Source organism: Ricinus communis, chromosome 7 (genome assembly GCF_019578655.1).
Source record: "Ricinus communis isolate WT05 ecotype wild-type chromosome 7, ASM1957865v1, whole genome shotgun sequence".
NCBI classification, from domain to species: Eukaryota; Viridiplantae; Streptophyta; class Magnoliopsida; order Malpighiales; family Euphorbiaceae; genus Ricinus; species Ricinus communis.
In genome coordinates, this window is record NC_063262.1 from 23,609,025 (window position 1) to 23,621,664 (window position 12,640).

At 33.1% G+C, this 12,640-nt stretch overlaps 1 protein-coding gene across 1 annotated transcript; it reads left to right on the top strand.

The window, feature by feature from the left end:
• Positions 1-63: 63 nt before the first annotated feature.
• Positions 64-2,953, top strand: LOC8280776 (ABC transporter I family member 19). The gene is made up of 6 exons (XM_048376517.1): positions 64-334; positions 425-585; positions 1,042-1,093; positions 1,236-1,372; positions 1,824-1,910; positions 2,263-2,953. The coding sequence occupies exons 1-6, from the start codon at positions 199-201 to the stop codon at positions 2,548-2,550; spliced, it is 861 nt and encodes a 286-aa protein (XP_048232474.1). The 5' UTR covers positions 64-198; the 3' UTR covers positions 2,551-2,953.
• The last annotated feature ends 9,687 nt before the right edge of the window (positions 2,954-12,640 follow it).

Consider the following 12,640-nt stretch of genomic DNA (forward strand, 5'->3'; position numbering starts at 1 on the left):
CTTTTAAGAGCTCACCACGTATTACAAAAATGAGATGACCAAGTAGACTCCCACCAACTTCGCTCCGTGTCAACAAGCTGCTGGCTAAATGGATCAAAATAGACGTGGATAGAGTCACCACCGGTAACACAATCGTCTCCGTGAAACCTTTTTAAATTTTTGTAGAGCCGAAGCGAGAAGAAGAAGAAGGAAGCGAAAATGGCAGAGAAAGCGGACGCGATTAGCGTGTGCGGATTGCAATTTTCATACGAAGGACAATTTCCTCTATTCTACGATTTCAATTTAGACTTGCCTCCTGGATCTCGATGCCTTCTCGTTGGTGCTAATGGATCTGGTACGGTATTCCAGACTCTTATTGATTAAATCTCTTCAATTCTTCTTGTTTTTTAAATGAAGAGGTTATTGAATTTTGCTTACGATACAGGTAAAACGACGTTGTTGAAGATATTGGCGGGAAAGCATATGGTAGGTGGAAGAGAAGTAGTGAGAGTACTAAATCATTCGGCTTTTCATGATACTCAATTGGTTTGTAGCGGTGATTTGGCTTATTTAGGCGGTTCTTGGAGTAAAACCGTTGGATCTGCTGTGAGTGCTGTCACTCTTCTTTCCTTTCTAGTTTATACTGTCTTTTTTTCTTCTTCATAACACTATTAATTATTATCACGTCCATTCCAATACATATTTAGAAAGATATTTATTTTGGTGATTTTTTCTTTTTTTCTCTTTTAGCTTTTAAGGCCTTGTTTGGGATAAATCTTTCAAGAATTCAACTCAATCGGATTCTTGATTGTTGCATGATATGATTTCATTTCTTTCAAAATGCTTTCTTTTTCTTTCTCTTTTTTTCTTTTTTAAGTTGAAAGAATTGAGTTCTAGCTACTATTAAAGAATTGGCTATATAGAATTGAATTCTTGCATTTTTAGACTTCCCAACCAAACTCTATGATGATAATTTGTGGTTGACTATTATTTCATCCCTCTTCGAATGCAATTTCCATGAGACATTGAATAAATAATTCCTTCTGAATTGCAAATTCTCAGGGGGAGATTCCACTCCAGGGAGACTTTTCTGCGGAACATATGATATTTGGAGGTAGTGATTATGATGTTGGTATTTTCTTTTCTTTTAATCTCATGACAGTCTTGCATTTTCTACTTCTATTGTTATACCTTGTTAATTAGCCAAGCCAGACTAAATTGGAGTTTCACTTATTTATTTGCTTTTTATTGGACAGTTGAAGATGTTGATCCTGCTAGGAGAGAAAAGTTGATTGATTTGCTTGATATTGATCTTCAATGGCGTATGCATAAGGTATCTGATGGGCAGCGGCGTCGAGTTCAGATCTGCATGGCTCTTCTTGTCCCATTTAAGGTACTGTGAAAGTGTACAAATTCTGCATTGTGCTATTTTAGAGCTAGTTCTTGAAAATTCTGCAAAACCATGTGTGTTCTAGGAGTGCATATCTCTTTTTTAAACTTGGCTTTGTCTTTCTATCGTCGTTGAATGCTGAATTGTATTTAATGGTACTGATACCTGCATTCAAATATGTTTTCTACAATTTCTACTTCTTTTTCCTGGTTTGGCTGGTTAACTTTCTGTGTGATTCTACTTGCAACATTGACTAATTTTAACTTGTAGAAATGGTTCATTTTGGGTATTATCCTATCTGCTAACTTTATCCAAGCAAGGAAGTCAATTTTCATATTAATCACCCTATTTGGCATCTTGGAAGTTGGGACCTTGTATGATGATGATGATTTTTCTTATTGGTTGTAGTGTCTCAATTTTCTCACAAACTAGGAGTCAAAATGTTCTACTGCAGGTCCTTTTACTAGATGAGGTTACAGTTGACCTGGATGTTGTTGCCAGGATGGATTTGCTGGAGTTCTTCAAGGAAGAATGCGATCAGGTGTGACTTCCTAATCTTGCATGAGATCCATATTCACAAGCTAAACTACATCTGAAAGAAGATTCAGAGAAGAACCAATTGCATTAGGTTAATTTTTGCAGAGACACCACCAACGTCTCTACAGAATTTTATCCTACAGAAGCAGGCATCATTGTCATATGAACTGTGTTTGTCAATAGTGAAACAGTTTTCACTTTCTTTAGTAAAGCTATCTGATGGGAACCCCCTCGATTTTTTATTTCTTAAATTTCTTATCAGACAAAACTAGAGTTCCAGGTCCCAGCTAGCAGCTAATGTTATCATAAACATGCAATACATTTTTTTTTTCCTTATCCTATTTTACTGATTTCAGAGAGGAGCCACGATTGTATATGCAACTCATATTTTTGATGGGTTGGAGACATGGGCAACACATCTGACTTACATCCAGGATGGTGAACTGAGGAAGGCTGAGAAACTTACAGATGTTCATGAGTTAAAAACTTCTGCCAATTTGCTTTCTGTTGTAGAGTCCTGGCTTAGATCTGAAACCAAGCATGAGAAAAAGAAACCAACTAAGGCTCCTGTTCAGCACCAAAAGACCTCGCCTTTTGGTGCTTCTCCTTTTATGTCATCCAGGCACATGGCATACTACCGCTGATCATTCTCGCATTAATTTCTCTTACATCAGGTCCGAACTCGAATCCAAAATAGGCAAGGTTTGGGGGGTTACGAGAACAGTGAATAAATGAATGAAAAGCCAAAGGTGTGCTGGAGGCCAGGACTTGCCACAAGAATAATGGGAAAAGCTGCTGCTCATTCATTTTATTGTTGCGTGCTTGTATCCTGGCTGGTTGTTCTATAGATGCAGAAATTGTCTCCGTTAGCTCTCTACAGAAAGAAGAGGATAACTTGTCCCTGACAAGGATAATAGCTCGCCTTCAGTTTGGTGCTACAAAGAAGTCCTAGTGATGTGAAAGAATGTTGAGATTAAATTGTTCTAGTCTAAACTGGTTTTTATACCAAAATAATCTGGAATACCAAAACACAATTATAGAATTAAATTTTTTTTTTTGTTCCACAAAATTGTTCATCTTTTCTCTAATTCCATATAATGTGTAAAACAAATTTAATAGTAAAGTTGTCAGATTTTGGACCGAACTATTTACTTAGATGGAAGGTCAATCTAAATTCAAAGTTAATTTAAATCATCACAGTAGTGTCATTTCTTCCTAGTGATATTTAGAGAAGGAGGTTGGTTATTAGTTGGTGAATCTTAGATGTGACTCTGAGAACAGTGAAAGCCAATTTAGAGGTTGGTAAGGGTAGTTATAATACTTCCAACCTAAACTTTGTCTTTTAACCAATAATCCCAATTCCAAAACTGTGGAGCAGAAGGCAGATCAGTGCTGAGAGAGAGAGAGAGAGCGCAATGACCAAATTAGAAGGATGGATCAATCTCTAATACTAAAAATGCTGGCAGAAACTTGGCAGAGAATTTCTTTTTTGCAATCTTTCTTCTTCTTCTGTGATGTCTACATCTCTCCAACTTCCTATCCAACTACCCTGCTGCCTTCAACAACATTTTTCTTTTTCTGATTTATAGACCCTTGTTATAGAGCTATTGGATTAATATTTTACTGAAAAAGAAAAAACTATTTAAGATGATGAAATAACAATGGACAAATTGATTTGAAGGAATCAGTATATCCCATCTTAAAAAGTATTGATTTATGTCTTTTTATCATTTATTTCCTTGATAATATAGGTAAATGCTATTTTCACTATCTCAATTATTCTTTTCTTTATGAATAATAATTTCTTATATAGACCTAATATATACATATATATGGAATATTTCCGTTTCATTGATGTTGGTATCAACCTATAGGCCAACTAACTTTCTTTCTATTGGTTTTCATTGTTATTATTTTTTATTTAGGGGGGCGAATTAATTATCAGTTAATGATTGGTTTGTGGTATTGCTTATAACTAGTGAATGAAGCTGAGAATAAAATAAAAAGTAATTGAAGAAATGTTTGAATGTTTTAAGATAAGTCTTGTCCCTTTTTTGAAAAAGAGAAATTTAATGTAGGTTGGTGCTCAGAGTTCAGTTCACTCCATTCACCAAAATACTACCCATGGCCCCATCATAATAATGCCTTTAATGCAAGAAACCTCCAGTTTTCTCTTTTATAATTGTCTTATTTTTAAAATATAAATATTGTATAGAAGAAAATGACTTAAAAATAAGGGCTAAAAATAACTAATTCTTCTTTGCAAAACTTTTTTTTTATCATGGCAAAAAATAGTGACAATTTAAATTTAAAATGTCGGTTCAAATTTTTTTATCGAAAAGAAATCTCCACTTGTTTTTTCTAAAAAATTCTCAATATTTTAAATCTACTGAAAATAAAAATAATAACCCAATTATAAAATTCATTCAAATGTCACGATATATCTGATACTTCTTTATAAGAAACAGCTCCATTATATCAAGAGTTGAAGTTATTGTGGATTCTGGAATTAATATTAATAATTGGCTTCACTATTGCAATTTGGTAGGTTCAAACTTGATTCCATTATGAAATTTAATCTAAGTTCACTATGGAATTCCATATTGAGCTTAAATTTGGGGTAAATCTAAATTTTTTAAAATCTCAAAATAAAAAAATTCAAATAATTTAATTGAACCGTGATGAATTTAATTAAACTCAAACTAATACTAAGTTAATTAAGAAATAAATTAATAAAAACTTGTTCTTTAACAATGAAGTATTTTTTTAATCCCTCATTAATTATAATATCAAAATTTATCTCACTCATATATTTAAGTAGTTTAAATTTCAATCCAATTAAATATAAAACCCCGACTACAAACAAAAAGAAAGACTCCTCTATACATTTTTTTTAATATTTTAGAGTTTTATTTTAATGTATTACACCCATAATTTTATACTGTCATAATATTTAATATATTATCTAAATCTATTGCATACCTTAAATGTTTATAGTGATCAATATTTAAAATATATTCAATACAAATTATTTTATTTTTTATATTATTTTTTCAAATGCGTGGACAAAAAGATTAAGATAGTCTTAAAAATATAATCTGTTTTGATTTGATTAAAAACTTAATTAAAATATTTCCTTTCCCTTTTATTTTCATCTCAAAATTTAACATATTTTTTTATAATTTTTAATTTAATAAATAGTTAGTAAAAGCCCTCTTCATGAATTGATATAAATACTATTACATACATTAAAGTTTATAATTTTTTCTCTAAGAATATAATTTTATAGAACATTTAATAAGCATCTAAAATATTTATATCTTTTATCTGCAAGTAAATAAAAGATTAACTATAAACTTAGGAGAGAGAATAATTTAAATTCCTAAATTTACAATAAATTGACTATCCAAGAACCAAATGGTATATTTATGAGTATAATATTAGCTTATTTTTAATTGAATTTTATTTATTGAATAATTTTATTGCAATTTAATATTTTTGTTTTTAACTAGATTTTTATTTCAATGTATTAGACTTATAATATAAATTTATTTATGAGAATAAAAATAAAATATAGCATAAAATATTTAAAAGAAAAGACTCTCCATTACTTTAATTTATTTATAAAAAATTGAACGCATGTAAAACCATGGGCCCTAATGCATACTTAGCTCCCTGTATTTGGTCGAAATAGTCAGATAGCCCCCTTAACTTTATTTTTGACCTACTGGCCCTCTAAATTTATGAATTGCATAACACATAAACACCTCTTAGTCCACATGGCAAAACGCTTGATACTAACTTATTGGGGGGGAGTGAGATCATGCTCTTGATCTGACGTGGAAAAAAACGGGTTTATTTTGAAAGGTGTTAAATTAACACCTTCTCCTTCAATTATTCATGTTCTTTTTATATTATTTTTAAGGTTTTTATTTCTTGTTCTTTATTTTTTTTTTTTTAATTCTTCATTTATTTTGTTTCTTTTATAATTTATTTGTAATTTTGCAATGGAGAATATTGATTTCGATCAATTCCCCCAAGAGTTTATGTTTTCAGTATGTAATTGTGAACAATCTGCTGTGCTAAAGGCTTCTCGGACCTTATCAAACCCTGGCCGAAGGTTATTTGGGTGCAGAAACTTTGGCATAAGTGTGGCATCATAGAGATGTTTGTGTTTGTGATATTATTAATTATTTTTTTGAAAGTGAAAATTAAGTGTGATTTTGTAAAAATTGAAGAGGATTAGTGCTTGTGGGTATTTTCTTTGGTTTTCCTCCTGTGCCTGGACATTCAAAACATGTAATTAATAGATTGTTGAAGCGTGTGAGAAGAATTAAAGTTGAAAAAGAGAGTGGAAAACGTAAAGCCAAAGTTGTGATGGTTGTGCTAGTTGGTATTGTTGTTTTCTTAGGTTGGGTTATAGTAATGGTCTAATTTTTTTACAAATTTAGGACAGTATGTTAGTATTTTGTTTTAAAGGTTGTGGTGTATGCAATTCTGATATTTTGTAGAAAAGTAAATTGAATGGAAAGGCTATATTATCATTTTACTATAATCAAATGTGTTTGTCCATCAATGTTACCTTTTATATTTGTAACTCGCAATTTCTTGCTTGAATATTAACTTAAGTAGTTGATCCTGAAAAAGAGACATAATATAGATAAAGAAAGATTTAATTGATCTAATTGTTAATGTTAATACAATTTAAAAAGGAAGCAAATTTTACTGATAATGTCAATACTAACTGTTGACTTAAATAAAAAAGTCATTAAAGTGAATAGGCACTCAAAAATTGGACTTAAACCCTAAGTGAACTACAGCTTCTATATTGGTTTAGGTATATTAAGTTGTGTGGAAGAGCTAGTTTGGCTAGAATTCCTTCTTAGTTGTGGGACACTTGATGCTTGTGTGGTAGTATCTTGAAATCCCTGAGCATTTCTTTTATTTTGCATTGCAACTTGTGCTTCTTGTTGTAGTTGTCTACTGATTACAACATTTTTGCCTTTCCACCAGGTATCAATCCCAATAACAAAAGCAATGTAAACATAAAATCAAAAAAAAATTAAGAACTTAATAAACTGTAATCTGTCACGATACATATTAAAAGGATATAATATTACTTTTTACATATCTGTCATCACAGTTTAACCTTCCCTATTATGCAAGTCAAGGTCCTTTTTCAAAGTTTGCAAGAATTGCATCCAACTAATATTGGTCTCCAGCTCAACAACAGACTAAGCTACAGGAAACATTTGCCCATTCCCATCCTTTGACACAACTACAAGAAGTTGACCCTTGCAAACACCTTTTAAGAAACATCTTTCCAACCCAATCACCTTTCTACAGTCCCATTTCCACACTTGCTTACATGAATTTAAACAAACATAAAATCTCTTAAACACTTCAGTTCTAGGTTTCTTTTCTTTATCAACTTTCATAAAATAAGTGCTGCTATAATTTGATCTGTTTATCCATCTACGTAGTCATGCAACTTTACAAACTCTTGCACATGAACACTCATACTTTGTTTTAACACCTTCCTTTTTGCCCTTTACAAATAGTAACTCCAACATACATCTTCAACTCTGTATTGCACAAATCTTGTAACTCCTATAACCTTATTGATGGTTGTGATATAATCATGTTCCTAAATAATTTTGCTATAAAATTTGAGTTATATAACGCATTCTTGTTAAATCTGTGACATTTATGCACAGTTTTATATATCTTCACAATAAATTTTGCATTGTTTCCTTCATAACTAGCAAATAGTAATAATGGACATCCACTCTTCTTGCACTTTACCCTCACTCTGCTAGCTTTATTTGGTTCGAGCTTCAATTGGACACCCTTGTATATTGCATACTTGGCCATAACATCTCTAAATTGTGGGGCATTCTAAAAAACCATACCAACCTTCCATATTGGATACTGGCATTCAAGATTATAATAGAACTTCTTACTATCTCTTCTAGCAGGTACATCTACACCATCTTCTCCTTCTTCAATATCACTTTCATTGCTGCATTGGTCATATAACTTGCATAATATTTTTCATCACCAGCAAATACACCCTCATACTTGTTACCTTTGCCATAATCCTCATATCCATCATCATGTCCTACTTCCCTTAATGGAACCTCTACTGGTCCATCCCTTGCCTTTCTCCTTCTTTTTCTCCTTAAAAAGTCTCTAACAGCTTTTCTTACAGATATTAACTCTTCATTAATATCACTAGCATCATTATTATCCTCATCACTCCCTATCAATTCTTCACTTTCAGCCTCACTAGCACTGCCCCTCTCACTGTCACCTCACCTTCACTCTGCAGTATACTGTTGGCTGCTTTAGATTTAGGATTTTCATCAACACTGCTACAGGATGCTCTAGCATGTGTTATATTCCCCTTTCATTTTCAACTGAAACCCTAGCACTACTCCCAATATTATTACTAAATATACTCTCACCTACTACTGGATTAACATCCACATCATCAACAATAATTATTTCTTCAGCCTGATCTATCACATGTGAAATATATATGTCCACAGTTTCATTATCTGCTAAGCCTCGTGTCCATTTTAAAATAACATCATCACTATATGAAGGTAAGAAAATATTACTATTTCCAGCTTTATAAAATATCCTTGCTATTGTATTATACCCAAAATCTCTTGTATATCCAAGAAACTCAAACAAAGACAACGTCTCAAGGTCCATACCAGGTGTAAATTCCACATTCGTTTCACCAACATACTGTGGTTATGGTCCTTCCACCATAACCCCACGAAAGTGCCATCTCAAGTTGATTGACATGCCCATTTTCTAATCCATTGATAAATTAATATCATTAATATAAAAATGATAGAATTCAAAAAAATAAAAGTTGGCCTAAGCCACTAATAATGCTTGTTTTTCTTTTCTCCAGCTACAAAATCTTCTTATTACCTATAACCAATCTCACCCAACTCTATAAAACTTTAGTTAGTTAATAAAAGCCCTAATTTAAGTAAAAAAATAACAATAATACCATTGTAATCACATCAACCAACATATTTCACCAAACAAAGCTTATTTAACAAACAAAGCTTTCAACAAAACAAAACCCATACATTTTCCAGAATTTTGTTTCTTCAAGCTTTTGTTAATAAACCATATGCAAATTAGATTTGAATGCTAAGCTTTCTTCCTTACATAGACGCGATAAAGCTTTTGTGCTTTCATATAATTGGATAACTTGAAAGAAATAACCTAAGAATTAGGTTTTCATTATTGTATTCTGATATCAAAAAGAGATACATCAGCCTTATATTTATACTTATATGTAAGACTTTGATAGAAACTAAATAACAAACTCTTAATAGCTAGACTCTAAATTTAAAAGATAAATACTTATCATATCCTAAATTTAAAAGATAAATACTTATCATATCCTAACAACTCAAAATCTCAACACTCCTCCTCAAGTTGGTGCATAAATATCATACATGCTCAACTTGCCTAGACACTTAAAAAACATGTGACTCGAGACTGCTTTGGTAAGGATATCAGCCAACTGATCTTCAGAACATACTTTAGGAAATTCTATGATATTCTCATCCAACTTCTCTTTGATAAAAAATCTGTCAACCTCTACATGCTTTGTCCGATCATGCTGTACTGGATTATAAGCTATATCACGTGCTACTTTATTGTCACAATACAATCTAACTGGCTGTCTCAGTGCGTAACCTAAATCTTCCAAAATTTGTTTTAACCATAAGGCTTCACACACACCAACAGCCATTCCTCTGAACTCAGCCTCTGCACTAGATCGGGCAACAACATTTTGCTTCTTGCTTCTCCATGTCACAAGATTTCCACCCACAAACGAAAAATATCCTGCAGTTGATCGTCTATCATCGATTGATCCATTGAATCGGCATCGGTGTAAACCTCTATGTTTTGCCAATCCATATGTTGAGTGAACAAAATTCCTTTTCCAGGTGCAGACTTCAAATATCGTAAGATTCTTATGACAGCATTCATATGTCTTTCTCCAGGATTATGCATGAATTGGCTAACAATACTCAAAGCATACGCAAGATCAGGTCTTGTGTGAGCTAAATACATTAATCTTCCTACAAGTCTCTGATATTTTCCTTTATCAATGGGTACTTGGTCTACCTCAATGCACAACTTCAGGCCTTCCTCAACTGGTGTGTCAACTGGTTGACATGCTGACATTCCAGTTTCATGCAATAAATCCAATGCATACTTCCTTTGGAACAGAAAAATTCCTTTCTTTGATCTTGAAACTTCAATCCCAAGAAAATATTTCAAGCAACCCAAGTCTTTCATTTCAAACTCTTTGGACAAGTATTCTTGTAATGCCTTCCTCTCTTCTGGATCATTTTCTGTAACTACCATGTCATCCACATAGATAATGAGAGCTGTGATCTTCCCATTTGCCTTCTTTATGAATAAGGTATGGTCTCCATTACTCTGATGATATCCAAAAGCTTTCATAGACTTTGAAAATCTCCCAAACCATGCCCGTGGAGATTGTTTCAGTCCATACAACGATTTCTTCAACTTGCAAACTTTCCTATTCTGCATTGGTGACATACATCCAGGTGGAAGCTCCATATAGATTTCTTCGGATAATTCACCATGTAAAAAAGCATTCTTAACATCAAACTGCTGTAATGACCAATCCAAATTTGCAGTCAAGGATAATAACACTCTCACAGTACTGATTTTAGCTACAGGAGAGAAGGTTTCAGTGTAATCAATCCCATAGATTTGAGTGTATCCTTTTGCTACCAATCTTGCTTTGAATCGCTCGATTGTGCCATCTGCTTTATACTTTATGGTGTAGACCCAACGACACCCTACTGGTTTCTTTCCTGCTGGACAATCGACAAGCTCCCATGTTTCATTCTTTTGTAAGGCTTTCATTTCATCGTTCATTGCAGCTTTCCATTTTGGATCAGATAAAGCTTCCTGCACACTGTTAGGAATAGATACAGTAGATAATTGATTTGACAGTGACTTATTTGATTTTGACAGGTTATGATTCGACACATAATGACTCATTGGGTATTTAACTTTACTAGAAATTTCAGGCTCATAACTAAGTTTAGGAATACCTCTGGTGGATCGTTCTGGTAATTGTTTTCTCGGTGGATCGGGTTCAAGAATAGGAATATCTTCAGCAGGTGATTGGCGTGGTATTTCAGCTTGGGATTCAGGGTCTTCTTCACTTAAGGACTCTTCTTCAATCGATGGAGTTAGATCTTCTTGCTTAATACGTATCCCATGATTTTCTGAGTGATCACCAACACCATTATCAACCACTTCATACTCCTCATGAAATTGATAATCTAATGTCTGAATTTCTTCATGTCTCTCCTCCGGAAATTCAGACTCAAAATACATCACATCTTCATGAAAGACTACATCTATGGATATGAACATACGTCAAGTTGGAGGATGATAACACCTGTACCCCTTTTTATTTGTTGCATATCCAAGAAACACACATCTTATTGCTCGAGGAGCAAGCTTATGGCGGTGATGTTTATGAATATGTACAAATACTACACAGCCGAAGACACGAGGAGGTAAGTTTGATGTTGATGGTGCAGTTGTAGTATCATTAAGAACCTGAAAAGGTGTTTGAAAATCAAGAGTCCGTGAAGGACTTCGGTTAATTAAATATGCAGCAGAAGTAAGAGCTTCTCCCCAATATGATAATGGCATTTTTGCATGAAGCAATAAGGCACGAACAACTTCTAGTAAATGCATATTCTTTCTTTCAGCTACCCCATTTTGTTGGGGTGTATAAACACATGTACTTTGATTGACAATTCCATTTTCTTCCAAATAATGCTTCAATTCAGAGTTATGGTATTCACCACCATTATCGCTGCGAAACACTTGAATATGTGCATTATATTGAGTCTTAACATGTGTATGAAATTTCTAAAATAATGCACTCACATCACTCTTAGATTTCATTAAGCACACCCAAGTCATCCTTGTGCAATCATCGATAAAAGTAACAAACCAACGAGATCCCCCCAAAGTTGAAATTTTAGATGGACCCCAAACATCAGAATGAACAATCATAAAAGGTAAATGACCTCTATTAAAACTTGATGAAAAAGAGCTTCGATGACTCTTGGCAAGTTCACAAACATCACAACGAAAAATATAAACATCAATGTTGTTAAACAAACCAGGAAATAACTTTTTTAGGTAGCCAAAAGAAGCATGCCCTAGTCGTCTATATTGTAACCAGATTTCTGCTTCATTTTTTTCCTTCTTTGGACCATCCATTGCAAACGCATGATGCAACTTGGAAGAAGTATTCGATTGCATGTCCAAGTAGTACAAATTCCCTCGCCTAATACCACGTAATCGTCCCTTCGTTTGGATATCCTTAAAATAACAAAAATTGGGCCAAAAAATAACAATACAAGACAAAGCTGATGTTATTTGGGAAACAGATAAAAGGCTGTAATTTAATGATGGAACAATTAAAACTGAGTCTAAATTTAAAGAATTGGTGGCAATAATAGATCCCTCTCCAATAATTGGAACCTCATTACCATTTGCTATCAAAACAGATTTTTGTAAGGATGGTCTAAGTTTCTTAACCTGCCTAGAATCAAAGGTCATATGATTTGAAGCACCAGAATCAATTATCCATGTATTACCACAAACAGATGTAGAAATATTAAACACCTT